Here is a 22,934-nt window from a genome sequence, read left to right as displayed (position 1 = left end):
GGCCCCTTTTCACCTCTGGAGAGTCACCCACAGTCACCCGAGGAGATGGTCCAGTTACAGACCAGTTACAACAATCTTTGTTATCATGTGCAGCATCATATTTCACGTAATGCATGCTTAATTAACATGTGTCATGTATCTTAATTTTTCTTTCAAATAGCAGGTAGTTATTAAATTCAACAAAAAGTTTTCAGCATTGGGCTGACTGACCAAGATGAGGAGGGTGTCTGCAAATGGGTGGATGGGAAACCTCTGACCACAAGGTATCAAAAAAAGCTCTGAGGACAGTGACGTTAATGCAGGTGAAACACAAGGAGCATTAGACAGTTTCATAAGACAGTCCATTGTGCTGTTCTCTCCTGATTCTAATGTACTTAATGTAAATGCAACAAGTGTGCATGTGCACAAATACATGTGCTGCAGGCATGTTTGATGATTTTGACCAGGTAGTACTTACAATTCAATAGCCTAAATAATTTCCAGCACTGCTTTACATCCATGAACAATAAAGGCTGAAAAGCTTCTCACCCTCATCTCAACAACCCCCAATCTCCTGTAAGTATGACCACTAAATATAGGGACTGCCTACTCTTTTACAAAGTGTTAGTAACACTTTCTGTTTAGTATAGAAGGTTAAGCAGTAGGACCACACTGAGCCGGCAATACAACTGCTCATGGATGAAGTGGATATTTACATTAACAAAAACAATGTGATTTTACAGCACGATTTCATCTTTTAAGGAAAGTGTTATAATGTGTTCACATCGTGGCTGCACTGAAAATAAGCACAGAAGAGAAGAAAAGTATTGGTACCTTCATTTTTAATATATCTCCTGTGGTTTATTTTGTTCATTGTTGTTTAGTAAAAATCAGTACACAGGAAATAGAAATGAGGGATGAACTATGTGGTAAGATTTAAATCACAATGTAACAACAATGCTTATGATTTTTTGACTTATGAGTAAAAAAAGAACATGTTAATAATATCACAATATGTAAAGTGTTTGTGTTACTACTGTAAGTCACCAGCTCACTCAGGCGACTTGTCCCCTGAAGATAAAGAAGAAACAGTAAAAAGATTATTAATTCTGTATTGATCATTGTGTTGAGACATTCGTCCTGAGACCAGATTGCAATTCATACTCACAAGTGATTGGTCCAATGGTGATGTCTTCCAGAGGAGTAGAGCTGGAAAATGAGCGATATGTTCTTGTGCAAGGCTATGGGGTGGAAAAGAAACATTAAAACCAGTGTTAAAGCAGCACTGATTAATGATTGACAATGCTATTGAAAAAGTGAAATGTGTGACTTACTTGAACACAGTTGTGGCTCCTCCGGTCACACAGGCTGAGGCTGCAGTGAAGATAGGTGTCTCGGTTTTCACCCTGGGGCGAAAAGAACAGGGCAGAGAAACGAACCTGGGAGGATGAGCCACTCTTAATCACTGACACCTGTCGGCGGGCAGTGGGACACCTGGCAGAGAGGATACAGCAGGTCATCAGGGCCATTACACATCATTGTACATTTAACTTTTTGCCATTTCCATTACACAACCAAGTATCTGCTGAGGACAAAGAGGGACGCTTACTTGTTCTCAATGACAAAGTATCGTGTGGGATCTTTAGGGTTTGATGAGTGAGTGGCATAGCAGTGGTCCAGAACAACTGTAAAGTTCGGATCGCTCTCCTGCACAGATATGCCCACATATAGAGGAGAGCCCACTGGAAGGATGATCCGGCCTGCTGCATAAGGCTCAGTGAAGTTGGAGTTGCGGAACAGAGACATGGAGGCTCTGGCTTTGGTACCTGAGTCTGAAATGCCAGGTGTGTCAGGCCTGTCAAGAAAATATATATTTTTTTAATTGTGATAACCAAGTCATTTTCCTTTCAGTTTTTCTTTTTCTTATCGTTACTGTTTTTTTTAATATATTATTTATTGTTATATCCCTTTATTTATTTCTTGGAGATTGGGTTTTGAGGATATATGATCCTGCAACATCTGCAGCTAGACAAGAGAGGGAAAAATTCATAGTTCGGGCGTCTTCTTCAGGTACATCCTTACAGAGGGGCCTGAGGTTTCTGTGAGTTCCTGTGATGTTTTGGTTCACCATGCTGTGTTCTTTAAAACATGATCAGGGGACAAACTGGAGGGATCGACTTCCCAAGTATTTGACTGTTATGAATACTTGGGAATTTGATTGGATACCAGATTGACTTTGCTCGAAAGCAAACCATTAAAATCCAATTCTTGTACTGAAACAGAGCTTGTTCCTCCTTTTTAAAACTGGAAAAACATTATACAGTGATGAACCATACAGAATGAATGGTTAAAAGCAACACAGAGACTAGACCAATTTTCACCAGGTTTGTCCTAATGATTGTGGTATGATGTCATCAAAACAATCGGCAAAATGGCATAATCACATAACAATTATACACATTGCCACTTCATCATTTTACAACTGTAAATACTGAGTGATGTCATAGTCATAATCAATAAAGTACTTACTGCAGGAATGGTCTGAGCGGCCCATTCAGGCCGGTGTCCATGTCGAGGGGATATGCGCAGGAGAAAGGAAGACTCACAGGACGAGTCAAGGACGAGTTTGTTGGGGAGAAAAATAAACTGTTGGAATAGATTGCATGTGTGCGGTTGGTCTGAAAGACAGAGGATGAACAAAGTATTAGTCAGGTGAAGGATTATGTCAGGTTGAGAGGATTTATCATTCAGGTGGAGAACCTGGGTTTAAGATACTGTCCCTTCAAGCTCCTTGGCATGATGGGACTGCACATGAAGAGAACCATCAGGAACATCATTGAGGCCACAGAACAGGGATCAAGATGTTGTGCAGACGTTACTTAGACACAAGCTGGGGCAATAAGCCAGCTAGCGATTTGCTGAACAAATTCATAATGTCGGTAACAGCAAGTTAGCTAACGTTATCATGCCTACTCTAGCTGGTCAGTAATGAGTCCATGTAGTAGTCCCTGTGGTCAGTTCAGCTACACTCTGGTTTTATCTCTTTCTTTGTTGGTGGTCAGGGCCAATGGTTTAACAGGGAGGGACTCCTGTGCATGCACACACACATGTACATGCACAAACTGTCCGGACCGGCTACCAAAACAAAGAACAGAGAAGCTTGAATTGCAACGCATACACAGGGGTTGTGACTTCATTCTCTGCTCAGGAGACCATTACTCCTCTACATCTTTAAATAGACAGTAGTTGTTTTCTGCTCTCTTATTGTTTAAAATCTCATCTAATATATATATATATCCTGTAAGTTGGTGTAACTTCTTCAAGTTGCTATGATTTTTTACAGTTCTTTAAAACTATCTTCAACTTATATAAAACCACAGTAGTAGCTCCATGCTAGCTGTCTGGGTTTAACCCTGAACGGAAACATACATAAAACAACAGGTACTATAGTGATGCATTGGAGGAGTGCAGATGTAAGGGAGCTGGAAGTAGATGAATATTCAAGGTGTCCATAGCTAAAGAAGTAGGGCACAGAGACACATAGTGTAAGGTGGCCCAGAATTTCTAGCAATGTCCATCAATTGCATGCATAGGGTAGAATAGAAAAGAAGAAGTCAATACATGATAATTTTTTATAGAGATACTGCAAAAAATAAAGAAAAAAGAACAGTAGTTAAGTATTTACCGTCAGTGTGTTTCCACAAGCACCTGCCTCAGCCTCCACTTCGTACCAAACTTCATTATTACGCACTCTGACCCAGGAGCAGTTAAGGGCAGCCAGGTTTCCAGAGAATGGGTCCAAACCACTGGATGTTATGGAAGCCAAATCCAGCCCCACTTGGAGTTTATCACGGCCACAAATAAGCTGAGTAAACTGGAGTGGAGGGACTAAAGAAAAAAAAGATATAAAATCACCAAATTAAAGGGTGTGAGAAAGGAGATGAGATAGTAAATGCCAGACCAATTCAGTGTGTAGTTATTTAAGAGTATAATGTCAAAACAGTGAAAAACATAAAAAGAAACATACATTCACAAACAACACTGGCATCTTCAACGTGACCACAGTTGTGGACCCCGAACCCTGGATGTCTGCAGTCAGTTATGGATGTTTCACTTCCTGAACAGCTGACATCGTCCAACCAGATGGGTCCAGTGCCCTGTCCAAAAGCTGCACTTTGAAGTGCTGAACGAGCCCTGCCACAGTCCAGCTGTCTGCACACCACGCTGGCATCGTTCAGGCCCCAGGAATCGTCACACACCGTCCCCCACTGTCCATCATGGTAGACCTCCACTCTGCCAGAGCAGCGGTTGCCAGAGTTGACCAGCCTCACTGGTGAACCGGCTAATAGAAACACATGCAACAAATTATTGTTGATTAGAGCCAATGATTCCTTTGACAACTACACACAACAGTTTTCTGTTTAAAATGATGAATATAATTTGAGACCAAAGATCCTGGAGATGTAAAAGAATACTGTAAAGCACATATTTCCTATTTGTGTAATACAGTAGGTGTTTATTAAAATCCTCTTAGCTAAATGTTACATGACAGAGACTCTGTGAGACAGTGACACTTCACTGGCTGTAGATGTACCAATCAGTGTTTACCTTCACAGACGACACCAGCATCCTCATGGTGACCACAGTTGTGTGATCCAACCCCTTGGTGGCGGCACTCACTGAGCTTTGATTCGCTGCCTGTGCACATGACATCATCCAACCAGATGGGCCCTCTGCCCTGTCCAAAACGTGCATTTTGTGGTGCCGACAGGACTCTGCCACAGCCCAGCTGTCTGCACACCACCTGTGCATCAAACAGGTCCCAGGCATCATCACACACCGTCCCCCACTGTCCATGGTGGAAGATCTCTACTCTGCCGGAGCAGGAGCTGTTTCCATTGACCAGACGGATCTCTCCCTCAGCTGCTGAACTGTTGCCCACCGCTGTTGTGGCAGAGACGTTGACCTGACTGGCAGATGTCTGTGGTGCTGGATCAGGTGTGGTCGGTATAACTGTGCTGTTTGGTTCTGGTTGACCTGTTAGAAAAGTTTATGTGAACTCACAAGACAACAGCAGCCTGAACCTCCACCAGTGACGAGCATAAGATCCATTATCACAGATAAAACTGATTATGTCAACATTAGACACAAGACATTTATGATCATGACACAAACCTTTACTGTACATTTGACTTATTGTGCTACAAAACAATATATGTTGTGTGAGGTAAACACTGGAACTTATTGATGAGGCCGTTTCCTGGTTAAATGTGAGCATAAGATCTGGAGCGTACTTTAAATATGTATAAACATTTACCTTCACAGATGATACTGGCATCTTCAACGTGACCACAGTTGTGGACCCCGAACCCTGGATGTCTGCAGTCAGTTATGGACGTTTCATTTCCTGAACAGCTGACATCGTCCAACCAGATGGGTCCAGTGCCCTGTCCAAAAGCTGCACTTTGAAGTGCTGAACGAGCCCTGCCACAGTCCAGCTGTCTGCACACCACGCTGGCATCGTTCAGGCCCCAGGAATCGTCACACACCGTCCCCCACTGTCCATCATGGTAGACCTCCACTCTGCCAGAGCAGCGGTTGCCAGAGTTGACCAGCCTCACTGGTGAACCGGCTAATAGAAACACATGCAACAAATTATTGTTGATTAGAGCCAATGATTCCTTTAACAACTACACACAACAGCTTTCTGTTTAAAATGATGAATATAATTTGAGACCAAAGATCCTGGAGATGTAAAAGAATACTGTAAAGCACATATTTCTTGTTTGTGTTATACAGTCAAGCCCGAAATTATTCATACCCCTGGCAAATTTAGACTTAAAGTTACTTTTATTCAACCAGCAAGTTTTTTTTTGACCGGAAATGACACAGGCTTCTCCCAAAAGATAAGACGATGTACAAGAGGAATCATTGTGGAAAAAAATACTTCTCAGCTTTTATTTACATCTGAACAAAAAGTGCCATGTCCCAAATTATTCATACCCTTCTCAATAATCAATAGAAAAGCCTTTATTGGCTATTACAGCAATCAAATGCTTCCTATAATTGCTGACCAGCTTTTTGCATGTCTCCACTGGTATTTTTGCCCATTCATCTTTAGCGATGAGCTCCAACTCTTTCAGGTTGGAGGGTCTCCTTGCCATCACCCTAATCTTTAGCTCCCTCCACAGATTCTCAATTGGATTCAAGTCAGGACTCTGGCTGGGCCACTGCAAAACGTTAATGTTTTTGTCCGCTAACCATTTCTTCACCACTTTTGCTGTGTGTTTTGGGTCGTTGTCGTGCTGAAGTGTCCACTGGTGCCCGAGGCCAAGTTTCTCTGCAGTCTGCCTGATGTTGTTGTTGAGAATCTTGATGTATTGCTCTTTTTTCATGGTGCCGTTTACTGTGATTAGGTTCCCTGGTGCATTGGCTGAAAAACACCCCCAAAGCATCAGGTCCCCTCCACCATGTTTGACAGTGGGGATGGTGTTCTTAGGGTTGAAGGCTTCTCCTTTCCTAAGCCAAATGAAGGATACATCATTGTGGCAAAACAATTCAATTTTTGTTTCATCTGACCATAAAACTGAAGACCAGAAGTATTCTTCTTTGTCCAGATGATCATTTGCAAAGGCCAAGCGGGCTTTTGTGTGCCTTATCTGGAGAAATGGCGTCCTCCTCAGTCTGCGTCCATGGAACCCAGCAGTGTGCAGTGTCCGTTGGACTGTCTGCCTTGAGACGTTGCCACCAGCAGAGCACAGATTCACCAGGATGGCCTTGGTGGTGATCCTTGGATTCTTCTTCACCTCTCTCACTATCCTCCTGGCCAGCACAGGTGTCACTTTTGGCTTCCGACCACGTCCTCTGAGATTTTCCACAGTGCGGAACGTATTGTATTTTTTAATAATACTTTCCACTGTAGCCACTGGAACTTGAAAACATTTAGATATGGCCTTATAGCCCTTCCCTGACTTGCAAGCAGCCACAATGCGCAGCCGCAGGTCCTCAGTGAGCTCCTTTGTCTTAGCCATGACTGTCCACAAACCAACTGCAGAGAGCTGCTGTTTTTCACCTGTTAAGTTGATTAAAACAGCTGTTCCCAATGAATCAGGGTAATAAGGATGCTTTAGAACAGCTTGGACTATTTGGACAGGTATAGAACTTTGGACTTTTCCATACACTGTGACAGTTTGCAAAGGGTATGAATAATTTTGGACATGCCACTTTTTGTTCAAATGTAAATAAAAGCTGAGAAATATTTTTTTCCACAATGATTCCTCTTGTACATCGTCTTATTATCTTCTGAGAGAAGCTTGTGTCATTTCCAGTGAAAAGAAACCTTGCTGGTTGAATAAAAGTAACTTTAAGTCAAAATTTGCCAGGGGTATGAATGATTTCGGGCTTGACTATACGTGTTTATTAAAATCCTCTTAGCTAAATGTTACATGACAGAGACTCTGTGAGACAGTGACTCTTCACTGGCTGTAGATGTACAAATCAGTGTTTACCTTCACAGACGACACCAGCATCCTCATGGTGACCACAGTTGTGTGATCCAACTCCTCGATGGCGGCACTCACTGAGCTTTGATTCGCTGCCTGTGCACATGACATCATCCAACCAGATGGGCCCTCTGCCCTGTCCAAAACGTGCATTTTGTGGTGCCGACAGGACTCTGCCACAGCCCAGCTGTCTGCACACCACCTGTGCATCAAACAGGTCCCAGGCATCATCACACACCGTCCCCCACTGTCCATGGTGGAAGATCTCTACTCTGCCGGAGCAGGAGCTGTTTCCATTGACCAGACGGATCTCTCCCTCAGCTGCTGAACTGTTGCCCACCGCTGTTGTGGCAGAGACGTTGACCTGACTAGCAGATGTCTGTGGTGCTGGATCAGGTGTGGTCGGTATAACTGTGCTGTTTGGTTCTGGTTGACCTGTTAGAAAAGTTTATGTGAACTCACAAGACAACAGCAGCCTGAACCTCCACCAGTGACGAGCATAAGATCCTTTATCACAGATAAAAGTGATTATGTCAACATTAGACACAAGACATAAGAACTGGAGCATAACTGTAGATTTTGACTTATTGTGCTACAAAACAATGTCTGTTGTGTGAGGTAAACACTGGAACTTATTGATGAGGCAATTTCCTGGTTAAATGTGAGCATAAGATCTGGAGCGTACTTTAAATATGTATAAACATTTACCTTCACAGATGATACTGGCATCTTCAACGTGACCACAGTTGTGGACCCCGAACCCTGGATGTCTGCAGTCAGTTATGGACGTTTCATTTCCTGAACAGCTGACATCGTCCAACCAGATGGGTCCAGTGCCCTGTCCAAAAGCTGCATTTTGAAGTGCTGAACGAGCCCTGCCACAGTCCAGCTGTCTGCACACCACGCTGGCATCGTTCAGGCCCCAGGAATCGTCACACACCGTCCCCCACTGTCCATCATGGTAGACCTCCACTCTGCCAGAGCAGCGGTTGCCAGAGTTGACCAGCCTCACTGGTGAACCGGCTAATAGAAACACATGCAACAAATTATTGTTGATTAGAGCCAATGATTCCTTTGACAACTACACACAACAGCTTTCTGTTTAAAATGATGAATATAATTTGAGACCAATGATCCTGGAGTTGTAAAAGAATACTGTAAAGCACATATTTCCTATTTGTGTAATACAGTAGGTGTTTATTAAAATCCTCTTAGCTAAATGTTACACCATAGAGATTGTGTGAGACAGTGACTCTTCACTGGCTGTAGATGTACCAATCAGTGTTTACCTTCACAGACGACACCAGCATCCTCATGGTGACCACAGTTGTGTGATCCAACCCCTTGGTGGCGGCACTCACTGAGCTTTGATTCGCTGCCTGTGCACATGACATCATCCAACCAGATGGGCCCTCTGCCCTGTCCAAAACGTGCATTTTGTGGTGCCGACAGGACTCTGCCACAGCCCAGCTGTCTGCACACCACCTGTGCATCAAACAGGTCCCAGGCATCATCACACACCGTCCCCCACTGTCCATGGTGGAAGATCTCTACTCTGCCGGAGCAGGAGCTGTTTCCATTGACCAGACGGATCTCTCCCTCAGCTGCTGAACTGTTGCCCACCGCTGTTGTGGCAGAGACGTTGACTTGACTGGCAGATGTCTGTGGTGCTGGATCAGGTGTGCTTGGTATAGCTGTGCTGTTCGGTTCTGGTTGACCTGTTAGAAAAGTTTATGTGAACTCACAAGACAACAGCAGCCTGAACCTCCACCAGTGACGAGCATAAGATCCATTATCACAGATAAAACTGATTATGTCAACATTAGACACAAGACATTTATGATCATGACACAAACCTTTACTGTACATTTGACTTATTGTGCTACAAAACAATGTCTGTTGTGTGAGGTAAACACTGGAACTTATTGATGAGGCAGTTTCCTGGTTAAATGTGAGCATAAGATCTGGAGCGTACTTTAAATATGTATAAACATTTACCTTCACAGATGATACTGGCATCTTCAACGTGACCACAGTTGTGGACCCCAAACCCTGGATGTCTGCAGTCAGTTATGGATGTTTCACTTCCTGAACAGCTGACATCGTCCAACCAGATGGGTCCAGTGCCCTGTCCAAAAGCTGCATTTTGAAGTGCTGAACGAGCCCTGCCACAGTCCAGCTGTCTGCACACCACGCTGGCATCGTTCAGGCCCCAGGAATCGTCACACACCGTCCCCCACTGTCCATCATGGTAGACCTCCACTCTGCCAGAGCAGCGGTTGCCAGAGTTGACCAGCCTCACTGGTGAACCGGCTAATAGAAACACATGCAACAAATTATTGTTGATTAGAGCCAATGATTCCTTTAACAACTACACACAACAGCTTTCTGTTTAAAATGATGAATATAATTTGAGACCAAAGATCCTGGAGATGTAAAAGAATACTGTAAAGCACATATTTCCTATTTGTGTTATAGGTGTGTATTAAAATCCTCTTAGTTAAATGTTACATGACAGAGACTCTGTGAGACAGTGACTCTTCACTGGCTGTAGATGTACAAATCAGTGTTTACCTTCACAGACGACACCAGCATCCTCATGGTGACCACAGTTGTGTGATCCAACCCCTTGGTGGCGGCACTCACTCAGCTTTGATTCGCTGCCTGTGCACATGACATCATCCAACCAGATGGGCCCTCTGCCCTGTCCAAAACGTGCATTTTGTGGTGCCGACAGGACTCTGCCACAGCCCAGCTGTCTGCACACCACCTGTGCATCAAACAGGTCCCAGGCATCATCACACACCGTCCCCCACTGTCCATGGTGGAAGATCTCTACTCTGCCGGAGCAGGAGCTGTTTCCATTGACCAGACGGATCTCTCCCTCAGCTGCTGAACTGTTGCCCACCGCTGTTGTGGCAGAGATGTTGACCTGACTGGCAGATGTCTGTGGTGCTGGATCAGGTGTGGTTGGCTGAACTTCAGTGTCTGTTATGTTCACATCTGTTTACAATGAAAAAAGTTACTGTCCTGATGCAGCGCCAATGAGAGTTATTATTCATAAATTGTTACTTGAATTACTAGAACCATAATATCTTCATTAATACAAACAGTGAAACAGTTAAATGGATTGATCAGATGAGAAAATGTAATTTGTAATTTGTTTTTAAAATGGAACAATACCTGCACAGTATGCAAGGTTGCATACGGACGGCGCCACAAGTTTGTAGACGTAGTAGTTTCCATAGCAGAGCTTGACATGGATGGTGTGTGACCTAAAACGGCAGCAACTGTTGCTCCAGGCATTACACACAGTGCGAGCTACAATTTCACCTGACTGTGTGGGATGAGATTGTGTTATAAATAGAGGAGCGTGGGTTCCACACCTGTTCTCCTCCACACACCTCTCTGGAATATGAGCACTAGTTTGCCCCAGAAACAGACGATACCAGCCTTGCCAGTTAATATTTCTGTCACAGTGTATTATGTTATTCATTGTGTTATTTACTGAACGCCAGTCATCGTTCAGTACAGTGTAGTTGTCACATGGGTCAGCACAGCGGGCGAGCCCATTATTATTGATGCAGTCCATGCCTAAAGGGCAAACAGTGTTTCCACAGCTGAACTGGACAGACTGGGGAGAGGGGCCAGATCTGGGGCTGGAGGAACGCTGCAGGCACTTGAAAGAGCCAGGTGTGTTCTGGCAAACCTGAGATGGCGCACAGGGCGAGTCTGGGAGGGAACACTCATCAGTGTCTACACAGCCGCTGTCTGGTGACCAGTGATAGCCTTGGCTACAGCAAGAAGAGTCCCTGCAGAGTTTTGTATTGTAGCAGGTGAGACCATCACCTACGAAGCCATCTTTACAGACACAAGAGAGGCCCTGGCTGGCAAAGGTGTCTCCCCTTTCTCGTGACTCGAGGCAGTTGGCTTGATCATGACATGAATCGCAGCTGAAGACAAGTGTCCCTGTGAAAAGTACGAGGATAGTTTGACACAGGCTCCTGCAAATTCTTCCACATGAAACACTGAAAATCAAGTTATGAAACTATAAATGAACTAAACCTTTCCAATTCGGGATGATCCATGTTTAGGTATTCTGTGTGTACAATTACACAGAAAACAAATCTTTTCAAATCTCACTACAGAGTGATGTTTGTAGAATTACATCAGTGTATGAATGCCATTTCTTACATAAAATTTGGTAAAAAAGGAGTGTTAAGTGGTCTCAAAATACTGCACCTCATGGTAGATCATAATAACAGCTTTGTTCAGGCCAACAAAACTTTACCTTAAATTATAATCCACTTTCCAAAATATTATTTAAGAAAATAATCAGTATTATGTAATAAAATAATAATAGTAGGCTATGTGTGAAATTATATGCAAGAGATCTAATTTTTTATTTTTTATTTTGATATTTAAATTGGTGTGAAATCCCTGGAATAAGCAGTTAAGAATATGTGTAAATTGTTTTTACTTTAAAACTACTTTTAAATTTGATGGAATCACAGGGAAATGAGAAAATGTCATGCAAGCAAGGTCATATTTATGAGGGTGTAATCTGTTAACTTTGGTGGTGGCAGCAGCTATGATTTATGTGTATAAATAAATTGAAGGCACCATTTAAATTAGTGATTTAATTGGAGTCCATCCATATGTGACACAAAAATGAAAGAAAAAGAAAAAGTTTTTCAAAATGGATGGTACAGTTAGACAGTAAATATGTGTCATAATGTCAAAGCCAGGATGACACAAAGTCAGACGACTTACCTGAAGTGCTTCCTGTAAAAATCTGCAAAATTAGGAGCAATAACAAACCCCCAGGCACCCCCATTATGGGCTGCATCCACGACACAAACCTGCTGAAAAAGACAAAGGAGATGTCTTAAAATCACATTTTCCAATGATTATTAGGTTCTCCTGCACATTGCCAGTCTCTGCACTTACCTTGGAGAAAGTATGTGGGAATCCAGCAGTAAGAGAGAAAGTTGAAAGTGATAAGTGCCCAGCGAGTGTGTGAATTTATGGGCCTGTCACTGTGTGCACAGGACACAAAAGAGGTAATTGGTGAAACACATAAAGGAATCATTGACAGCATTGATTCATACGACATCAAAGGTTATTTATTCATCACAATCAAAGTACGACAAAGTGAAAACAGATCTGGTAAAGAAACAAACACCTGAGCCATGGGTCAATAAAATGTATAGTTCTAGAGTCATGTCAGGTGAGTGTTGAGACATAATGGGGGACTCTCAAGTTTGCACATTGCAACACAAATGTCCATTTATAAACACCTTTTGTCAACAGTTGTGAATGAAATGGATTTATAGCACAGAAATTTAACACTGACCCTGGAAAAAATAATCTTAACTCAAGGTACACAAGCATTTGACAGCATCCCGCAGTTTTCATTCACAGTCTTACTCAGTTTGCCTGAACAAATGCCATTCTCATCCATCTCTGGAAATTGAAAGTGAACAATTGTCAAATAAATGTTTTTTAAACATCCAAGGAAAAATTAAAGACAGTTATAGGTAGTTATAAGTAGATTTCAATAAATAACCATTTTGATGATTCCTTTGATGTCAGCGCCAACATCTGTCACCACGCATGATAAAACTGACACTGGATGCATGTTAGACCCCATTTTACTGTATGTTTCTATGGTTACCTGTTCGAACAGGTTTCTTTGAAGTTTTCAAAAGTTTGAAAGTTCACGGCAGGGAACACACTGTGCTGTAGAGTGGACAACCTGTCTTCATTTTGATTTACAGTGTTTTTATCATCAGTGTCACTTCTTATCATTGTTTACTGGAATCGCTGTGGTCCCTGAAATCACTTCCTCCTATATGATCATTAACCCAAGGTTAATAGTTCACTCAGTTCTCAGTGCTCCACAATAAGAGGAATGTGCTAATAAGTTCTATAACACTAGGTTAGACCTACTTTTTGAGTTTGCTATCCACAAGAATAATCTGCTGATGTGAAGCAAGCCTCATAAAAGAGATCTCAGCAGACGTAGGATGAAGAATTGTTGATTTGTATAAAGCTGAAAGAAAGAAAAAGTATAAATCTATATATATAGATAAGTATAAATCTAAGTATATATATATATATATATATATATATATATATATATAAATGGAGACGATTTCGTCCTGCAGCTACTGCAGGAGGTTGGTGCCAAGCTAAGATGACTCCAAAGGCACAACGCAGAATGATCAGTAATGTATGAAATAACCTCAGAGTAACAGCTAAATTAAATTTAAAATTAAAATGAATCATTGGAGCTGGTTGACATCTCTGTTCATGAGTCTACCGTATAAAAATCATGGTGCATGGTTACGTGGAGCATGCGCATGGCAGGACACTACGGAGGAAGCTCGCCAAAAAAACATTGCTGTGCCCCTGAAGTGAGCAGCTTGACACACTACAAGGCTACAGTTTTATGGAGTGATGAAACTAAGGTTGAATTGTTTGCACCAGCATGAAAACACCATCCCAAGGGTGAGGTACGATGGATGGAGCATTATAATTTGGGGCTGATTTGCTGCCTCTGGACCTGGACAGCTTAACATAATCGAGGGAGAAATGATTTCCCAAGTTTATCAGGGTCTCTAACAGGATGATGTCAGGGTGGATGTCCATCTGCTGAAGCTCAGTGATGCGGCAGGACAATAACCCTGAACACTGAAGTAAATCTTACAACAAAATGGCTTCAAACAAAGAAATCCACCTGTTGGAGTGGCCCAGTCAGAGCCAAGAGCTTAACCCAGTAGAGATGCTGTGGAATGAGCTGAAGAGAGCCATTGACATCAGACATCCTCACACTATGTCTGAGATGAAGCAGTTCTGTAGAAAGACTGGTCCAAAGTTCCTCCTGAATGTTGTGCAGGTCTGATCTGCAGCTACAGGAAGTTCATGTTGGAGGTTATTGCAAAAGGTTCAACCAGTTATTAAATCCAAGGGTTCATATACTTCTTCAGTCAGCACTGTGAATGTCTAATGGGTGTGTTCAATAAAGACACAAACTATACATGTGTTTGTGTGTTATTGTCTATACTTGTGACTTCGATGAAGATCAGATCACATTTTTTTAACAATTAATGCTGAAAACCAGGTCGTCCCAAAGGGCTTACATACTTCCTCTTACCATTGTATCTTCTGTTCAAATGTACAATTGTGCAACTTCACTGTAACACAAACATTTCTGCATGCATAGACGCATACAAGCACACGTGCATACACATGAAAGTGTAAACTTTTTATTCACTAAAAATCCTTTTATAAATGTGGTGATTTGGGTTTTTAATTTATTGAGTAAATCAATGAATTGATGACTAAATTGTTATTCTGTAAATTCTGTCTCTGGCAGCTCAACTGTCACCTTCAGCCCTAACACATAACAGAGTGAATGCTCTGTTAGTAAAAATATATATTTCAGTATATTATTTCTCTCATTCCTTCATCATTCACACAAAATGCAAAATGTCCATCAAAAGCATATGAAACACAATATTAGACGTCTGGTCCCATGTTTTCGTGTAGTGTTGTAATCTGGGAGATTGCACAGTAATTTCCAGTCTTCCAGGGAAGTCTGGCAGATACGAAGTTCAGTGTAATAATTTCTTAGGACAGGAAAAAAGGAGATATCACTTGGCCACTGCCAGTCTCCGTGCACGTGACTGCTATTAATGGAGGTAGTTTATCACCTTTTAACATCATTAACAGCCCAATAATCCCAGTTCAGAAAGTTCACCGATCAGTGTTGTTGCTACATTGCTTCTGTCCAGCATCAAACATCTTCTCGCCAGTCTGTGACTGGACTGTTTCTGTGTCGGTCATCGAGGCAGTTTCCTGACACCATCTGCAGCGCCGCCTCCGCACTGTCTGCGTACCTGAGGCCCTCAAGATCGGCTGCCAGGAGAACCTCCAGAACAGAGGGCTGAAGGAGTGTGTGAGAAAAAAGAGAGAAGAAGGAGAGAACATTGTATTTATTTTGTTGCGCTGCTGTTAAAACTGAATTCTATAACAGATAATCGTACCTGCAATCTGCAAAACACCAGCCTCACGTCTCGTAGTTCGAACTGCCTCAGCAAGTCCCTGAGCTCGCTGATCACTGTGTAATCTATGATGCTGACATGATGGCAGTCCAGTACCACTGACCGAGGAGGAGACGCTGAGGGGGAGAAGGGGGGAGACGGGTGAGTGAATAACAGGGAACACTGAAAGAGACGAGGTGGATGATTAGCAAACGAATCCTTACCCTGCAGAGCCTGGGTGTGTATGATGTGGCTGAGATACTCTGTGGCAGGAAAACTGAGTCCACTGCTCAACTCCATCACCAGCACACCGTGATCAGACACCTGCACTCGATAGGCACACATTGTTAGCACAAACACACGGATTTCACTGTTGAAGTGCAAGGTGGCGTGAGACATTGTCCTGTGGAGTTAATGCAGAGCGGTGCCCCCATGTGGTCTGTAGAGGCTGTTGTTATTGCATTTAAACAGTCCTGCTCAGTAATTTGCAAAACAGCACAATAACACACTACCGTACCAAACTAAAAAGGGATACCTACAGTGGTATAAAACGTTCTAGAAAAATCTCAGTGGTTGAACAGTTGCTATTGTTTCAAATTTGGCAAATATCCTGATATTTCCCAACTCTCCCATCAATCAATGCAATGGGCGCATTGGCTTTTTTCCCCGACAACTTTCAAGCCCCAAAGAAGCAAGTTTAAACATTTAGTGTGTTAATCACAGTCTACATGTAAAAACCAACTGGGGACAACTGGGGACAAGAGTTGAAAATTAGCAACAACTATAAACTCTCTGTGCAACATGTCAGTTTCATGCTCTGTTTAGAAACTATGTTAAATTGCATTTTCCCTATTAAATAAACTGACTGTACTTACATCCTGTGAAAATGCCTTGATAACAAATGACTATTGTCTCTTTACAGACAACATCCTGTGCGCTGCCTGTGAAAAGGTTTAATATGTTTCACAGTTGAAGTGTCACACACTTGCTCACACACAGTCCTGTATAGAATAACACAGTACCTTTATCTGGGGTCTGGCCATGTTGTAAAGCAGCAGGACTCCAGATACAGCTACACCTCCCATGATGCCATACTGCACCTGCCAGAAACTCATCAGGAACGTAACAGCAAACGGCAGCAGGTCCAGCTCTGTGGACGACACGAGCACCAGACTTTGATTAAACAGACTGACACAGGCGGGCAAACGCTGAAGTACAAAACTGAGCAGACACCTACTGCGTATCTTCCACATATTAGCCACGACACGGTAATCCACCATAGGAGCTACCGCACAGATGATAACAGCAGCCAGGGAAGCTTTGGGGATGTAGTAGAAGGCCGGCATGAGGAACGCCAGGGAAAGCAACACTATCACACCTGCAAAAACCCAGAGAGAGAGAGAGAGAGAGAGAGAGAGAGAGACATTTAGAGAAACTAAGAAGCATGGACAAACTCATCAGGAAGACAGAGAACCCAAAGTCACATACGTCAAATACGTACAATGTTACGATGATTTTAAATTGAAAAATGAATAAATGACTGCTGTCTTTGTGTTTTCATTGGTTAGAACAGGCTGGTGACAGAAAACCCAGACACCATGAACTATGTGATGATTAACTGAACCAGAAAAGCAAGAAATTACAAATAAGAGACTACACTGTAAGATGCCATCTAAAGGAATAGCACTTTATGTGATGATCACACAAAATCCTTCTGTGACTCCTCCATCATCGATGGGTGATGAACCTAAAGATGCAGGTTTATTATTTCTTCAGTGTCTTACATGAAGAGTACGTTGGTGGAGAGGGGGGTCGACAGTAAAGAAGATCAAATAAATATTAATCTTTTATTTTTCGTATGTGTGCTCTATTTTTAATTTAAAAAAGTTATGTATAAATTGCCTAAGCTCACATGCTGGGCTGTCTCTGTTTAAGACGAATGTTGTCTTTGTTGTTTCGTAATCTGCCATGTCTGCTAAAGCCTGTGTATGATGTTTTTTCTTTACCACCTCTACCTCTGACCTACATGACAACACTTAGGTAGACAAGGAAAAAGGAGGCAAAGAAAGGATGGGGAGAAGTGGAGATGAAACATGATATCACAGACCACCACTAGAGGGTGTAGGAGACTGCAGACAGAGAGTGTCAGGACTCACTGGTGATGATCCCTCCAGCTGGACTGCAAACCCCAGTCTGGGAGTTCACCGCTGTCCTGGACATGAAGAGAAAACATGACACTGTAAAGAGAGCTCGCTCTCTCTCTCTCTCCCTCTCTCTCTCCCTCTCTCTCTTTCTCTCTCTCTCACACACTCACACACACACACACACACACACACACACACACACACACACACACACACACACACACACACACACACACACACACACACACACACACACACACACACACACACACAAACCTCCCAAAGCTGCCAGTGACAGGATAGGCGGACACAAAGGATCCCATGATGTTGGTCACACCAATTGCCAGCAGCTCCTGGTTGGCATTGATCCTGTAGTCGTTCTGGCTCGCTGAGGACAAACAGGAAATTAAAATCAGCCAAAAGTCTGATGAAAGACTCATTCTTTAGCTGCCTTCATTCTAGTGCTGGGGGATCGATGGAAAAGTACTTTTGCAATAAAACAGTAAAATGGCAAATTCTCCAATTCTAATAATAAGTTTGCATAAAATAATTTTGACTCTTTTTAACTTGTTGAAGGAGATGACATTTTTTTTCCATGTTAGCATTCTAACATTGGCTAATAATTAATATACACAAAGTACAGTGGATGGGGCTGATGGGAATGCCTTTAGTTTTAAAGGTATTTAGTCATAAACCAAAGTATTGGACAAATTTGGGTTTTTGATCTGATGATGGAGATAAAAAAAAAACGTCCAGGCATCACCAAAGTGATTATAATTCTGCACCAAATTTCCAGGCAATCCGCATAAGATATTTCACTCAAAATCACAACTGTCAGCTTCGTGGTGGCACAAGAGGAAACATCAGGGGATCACCAAAGTCATTATTATTCATCCTCTGAAGACCATGAATGTCTGAACCAAATTTCATGGCAATCAATCCAATAGTTGTTGAGATACTTCAGTCTGGACCGAACACTTACCAAAAGCTTTCGCAATAGCAATGCTCTCCAACAGACCCATGAAGGGAATCACAGCAAGCCCTCCTCCAAAACCCTGCCCAAAAAAAACAGAGGGAGCTAGACTGAGTCAACTGTGTTTCTGGAGAACTCGAGACATTTTAGGAAGTGAAAGTTACAACTCAATCATTTTGCTGAAAAATTCACTGCCCTCATCTGATTACTGGCGCTTCCCTTTGCCCTTTACCTCTACAATCTCTCCAAAGGAGACCACAGTGCCGTTGGCGGTGGTGTCTGAGGTGGGTGGGGGCCTGAACGGTGGGAGGCCCTGGGAAATTTCTCCAGTGATTGTGAACACATGATAACCGTAGGCATCCCAGGAAAATGCTATGAAGGAGGCAGCCACGACCACCAGAGCGTTACGCACTGACCAAGACGGACAGGAAAAGGACAAATAGAAAAAAAATGTAAGTTTCAGGAAAAAAAAGTGGACCAGGCGTTATGTTATCCTTCGTTAAAGTGAAACACTGTCATTACTGTACATGTCATGCTTGTAGAGAGGACAGATGCATTCAAACACACACTCATAACCACACAGGTACTGACTGGTAGCAACAGCCCACACTAGTTTCCTGGCGAATCTGGAGGAGGGGGGCCCGTTGCCTGAGCCTAGACTCGTCTTCATGAACATCAACATGACCAGCAGGCCGAGACAAAGTAGACCCAGGACCACATCACCTATACTGGCCTCTGGGATCTTGTAGAAGGTGTAGTAAACCTGCAGGAAGAACTGGTGGGGGATGCCTCGAAGTCCAAGAATATTCTACAGACAGAAACAACAGGAGTGCCATCAGCTAAAGCCATCGACGGTCAGAGCAGTGAACGCAGTGGGTGAACTAAAAGGGGTCTCTCTTTGCTTTATAGACAGAAGCTACAAAATAAGTGAAAATACTCTTTTAATGATGTTTAATCCATTCCTATGTTTTTTTTTTCAAATGTTACAGAATCTCCCAGTAAATACAAGAAATGTTTGACACAAATCCAACCTTAAACTGGTTCCCTGTTGAAGCTCGATCTAACATCAACGTGCTGAAACTGTACACTGGTGTAAAATCTGAAAACATATCAGCTGTTTTTCTTTTTTTCTTTTACATAAACACACAAAAAGACATTTTAAAGGAATGGAACTAACTATTATTTTCATTGTTGATTAAAGCGGCTATTTGTAAGTTTTCTCTGCTGTGGAACGTGGTTTCTTGCTGGGAGCAGGTGGTGGTGTCACTGTGTTGTAAGTTGTGATTTAATGTGAATACCCTATGAAAAACAGACTTTTTATGTGTGTAGCTAAAAGAGGGAAGATAGACACTCAAAGATACAGACATTTTCGACCCATAAAGGCAAAGAAGACAACAATATTAAATCTGCATGTGCATGTGTACGCGTGTGTGCATGTGTTTAACATTCACCTTGACCTGGCCAAAGCCGATGGTTACTGCAGCAGCACAAGTGAAGCCTTTTATTACAGGGAAAGAGATGAAGTCCAAGAGGAAGCCTGCAGAGGAAAAGCAAGGCAATTAATGATTTACAGAGCCATGGCCTTGGAACAAAAATTAAAGCATTCACCGATTTTACAGAAATTGTGTGTGGTTAATCAAAGGAAGTTGTAGATGTGGTGGTAGGAAGTGGCTTCCTGCACTTCCAAACTAATACCCTGCTTGTCACAATATGCTTTTAAAATAGTAAGCACCGTTACAATGGGTTTTGATGCAAAATTCATCCTAAATTCAGGTCAGGTTGAGTTTTGACTAAATTTTGACTAAAGAAAATCACCAAAACTGGTATCACAAGGTTCCCACATGACCTGAGCAGCTCTCCCCTCACCTAATCTCAGTAATGCCATTAAAGCCTGGATGAGTCCACAGAGGAGGCTGAGAAGCACAGCGCGGTGTGGCTGCCCCCCCACCACGGAGAAACACAGGAGGGACATGATGGCCGTGGGACCCAGCGTCACGTCCTTAGAGGTCCCCAGCAGGGTGTAGATGAAACCCCCCATGAAGGCAGAGTAGAGTCCGTACTGTGGAGAGAAGTGCTTTATAAATGCATGATAAATGTTTAAAGTCCCCCTCCACTCAATATTACTGCACAAGGATGTTTAAGCTTCACTGTGCAGAATGATGTACGTGCAGTTTGTTTTCTGAGCTGTGCTCAGTTTAAACCTCAGTTTAAGACGTGTGCGTACAAGCAAGATTTATGACATCACAACTAGTTTGTAAGCCAGTTGTTGCCCACTGGGCAGTTTTAATGGAACAAGATAATCCAAAAGATGAACCTTCACAGACAAGACGAGCTGGTCTCACCTGCACAGGAAGGCCAGCTACTTCAGCGTAAGCCAGCGCCTGCGGTACAGTCGTCAGCCCGACGGTGAGGCCTGCGAGCAGGTCCATCTGAAGCCACCTCAGCTTGTACCTGGGCAGCCAGGAGAGGATGGGCATCCAGGCCTTCAGGGTGCTGTAGGAGCAGCAGCCCCCGGCCGACACTCGTCTCAGCAGAGGCCGGTCCATCGTGTGGGCAAGGTTAGAGGTGGAGCAGGAGAACCTGGAGGGGAGAGGGATGGCTGAAGGGATGGAGAGACAGCTGTGAGTGTTCAAAGAAATGAAGCTGTATATGTAAATGTGTGCACGAGGAGGTTGATTACAGAATAAAAGCCACTTACACGAAACAATGAAGTTTTCTCCTCTGCTTTAAATGTCACTTATTGGCTTTTGGTAAATGTTGCTTGGTTTCTGTGGCTTTGGTTTTCCTTCCTGAGAGTCTTCTCTCTCCACAGGGACAGCATTCATGAAAACACAACATAGAAGTGCTATGTGCACATGCATGTGTCAGTTTGTCTGTGTGTTCTTCTGGACAAATACACAGCTCAGCGAAGGGAGCCGGCGCCATATCTTCAAATGCATGCTGTGATCTGTGTGTGACGGAAAAAACAACAACAAAAGTCAACTACCTGCGTGCTGCCAGGTCATATAGACAATAACCACATCTGTTTACAGGTCTCTTACAGGTATTTTAATAAGGTTTCCCTAACCTGAAGACAGGTATTTCATGTGACCTTTGACCTTAACAAGCTTTCAGAGCATGATAATCATATGAGGATCATATGATAGGTCAGTGCTTTGCATACCTGTCTCTTGTTTTACAACAGCAGCAAATTTTTCTCCACAGTCACCAACAGGCCATAAAACTCCCTGACAAAGAAATATTCACACATATATTCACCTCTGTGTTATAATGTTCTCCTAGAAGCAGAGTGAAGTTTCTGGCACAACTTCACCTACTTCCAAGCCTCACGGAGAAAGGAAAAAGTCTAAAGCAACACTTTCTGTAAACAGAAAAACTTTATTAGACTGACACATTTCGGCTTATGGCCTTGAACAGGGTCATCACGATCACGAGTAACATTTTATATTTTTTTCTGTTTCATACTTACACTAGTTAATTGTTAGTTGTGATGTGTTTTGTGATGACCCCGATGAAAGCCACAAGCCAAAACATGTTGGTCTAATGATGTTCTTCAGTTTACTGCAAGTGTTGCTGTAGCTTTGACCTCTTGATAATATTCTTCTAAAATTGACTGAGCAATAAGTTGATGCATTGACAAAGTGGAAGAACAAGAATAAGTTCATTAAAACAGTAACATGTGTGACTGGGATAGAATGAACAGAATAAAATAAATTAGGATAGTATAGAACAGAACCAATTGAAACAGAACAAAAATCACCAATACAATACATCAGAAAAACAATAGAATAGAATAACACAATAAGATATAAAAGGAAAAACAGCACAGTAAAAAAGAACAAAATAGAAACAGCACAACAGAGTAGAATAGACAAAACAATACAACAGAACAGAATAGAATAGAATAAAATAGAATAGAAAAACGACACATCTAGAGTAGAGCAGAACGGGAAAAAACAACACACTACAGTAGACTAAAACACAGAAAAACAATAGAATATAATAGAACAGGAAAAAAAAACAGAAAATAATAGAACAGATCAGAGCAGAACAGAAAGTAGAAAATCATCACAATAGAAGAGGGCTGTCATTCTTACCGTATCTGTCTTCCTGTCTAACTCTATTGTTCCTTGGCGGCTCTGCAGTGATTTTTCAGATCCTTTCTATTAAACTGCTCTTCTTCCCCTTTTACTGAAACCACTTCCACTGATGAGGCGCGAGCCCAGAGAGAGAGAAAGAGAGAGAAAGAGAGAGAAAGAGAGAGAGAGAGGTTCCTGTTTTCTCTTCT

At 42.6% G+C, this 22,934-nt stretch overlaps 2 protein-coding genes across 3 annotated transcripts; both read right to left on the bottom strand.

The window, feature by feature from the left end:
• Window positions 1–804: 804 nt before the first annotated feature.
• Window positions 805–11,434, bottom strand: LOC130166296 (deleted in malignant brain tumors 1 protein-like). The gene is made up of 15 exons (XM_056371820.1): window positions 10,665–11,434; window positions 10,056–10,484; window positions 9,480–9,794; window positions 8,771–9,199; window positions 8,190–8,504; window positions 7,488–7,916; window positions 5,297–5,611; window positions 4,588–5,016; window positions 4,007–4,321; window positions 3,665–3,867; window positions 2,509–2,657; window positions 1,589–1,834; window positions 1,314–1,473; window positions 1,148–1,220; window positions 805–1,050 (listed from the first exon to the last, which is right to left on the bottom strand). The coding sequence occupies exons 1-15, from the start codon at window positions 11,071–11,073 to the stop codon at window positions 1,031–1,033; spliced, it is 4,236 nt and encodes a 1,411-aa protein (XP_056227795.1). The 5' UTR covers window positions 11,074–11,434; the 3' UTR covers window positions 805–1,030.
• A 3,296-nt stretch (window positions 11,435–14,730) lies between these two features.
• Window positions 14,731–22,928, bottom strand: slc26a11 (solute carrier family 26 member 11). Of its 2 annotated transcripts, none has more exons than XM_056371629.1 (15): window positions 22,744–22,928; window positions 21,345–21,593; window positions 20,989–21,245; window positions 20,513–20,705; window positions 20,098–20,183; window positions 19,238–19,454; window positions 18,879–19,057; window positions 18,656–18,728; window positions 17,950–18,061; window positions 17,686–17,741; window positions 16,767–16,907; window positions 16,552–16,679; window positions 15,754–15,853; window positions 15,533–15,666; window positions 14,731–15,432 (listed from the first exon to the last, which is right to left on the bottom strand). In XM_056371629.1, the coding sequence occupies exons 3-15, from the start codon at window positions 21,190–21,192 to the stop codon at window positions 15,283–15,285; spliced, it is 1,773 nt and encodes a 590-aa protein (XP_056227604.1). In that variant the 5' UTR covers window positions 21,193–21,245; window positions 21,345–21,593; window positions 22,744–22,928; the 3' UTR covers window positions 14,731–15,282. The 2 variants fall into 2 exon arrangements, with proteins under 2 accessions (XP_056227604.1, XP_056227605.1); XM_056371630.1 differs by lacking the exon at window positions 22,744–22,928 and adding an exon at window positions 21,810–21,828.
• Window positions 22,929–22,934: the final 6 nt, after the last annotated feature.

Source organism: Seriola aureovittata, chromosome 3, assembly GCF_021018895.1.
Source record: "Seriola aureovittata isolate HTS-2021-v1 ecotype China chromosome 3, ASM2101889v1, whole genome shotgun sequence".
In the NCBI taxonomy this organism is placed as follows: domain Eukaryota; kingdom Metazoa; phylum Chordata; class Actinopteri; order Carangiformes; family Carangidae; genus Seriola; species Seriola aureovittata.
This window is presented reverse-complemented; position numbering and strand designations above follow the sequence as displayed.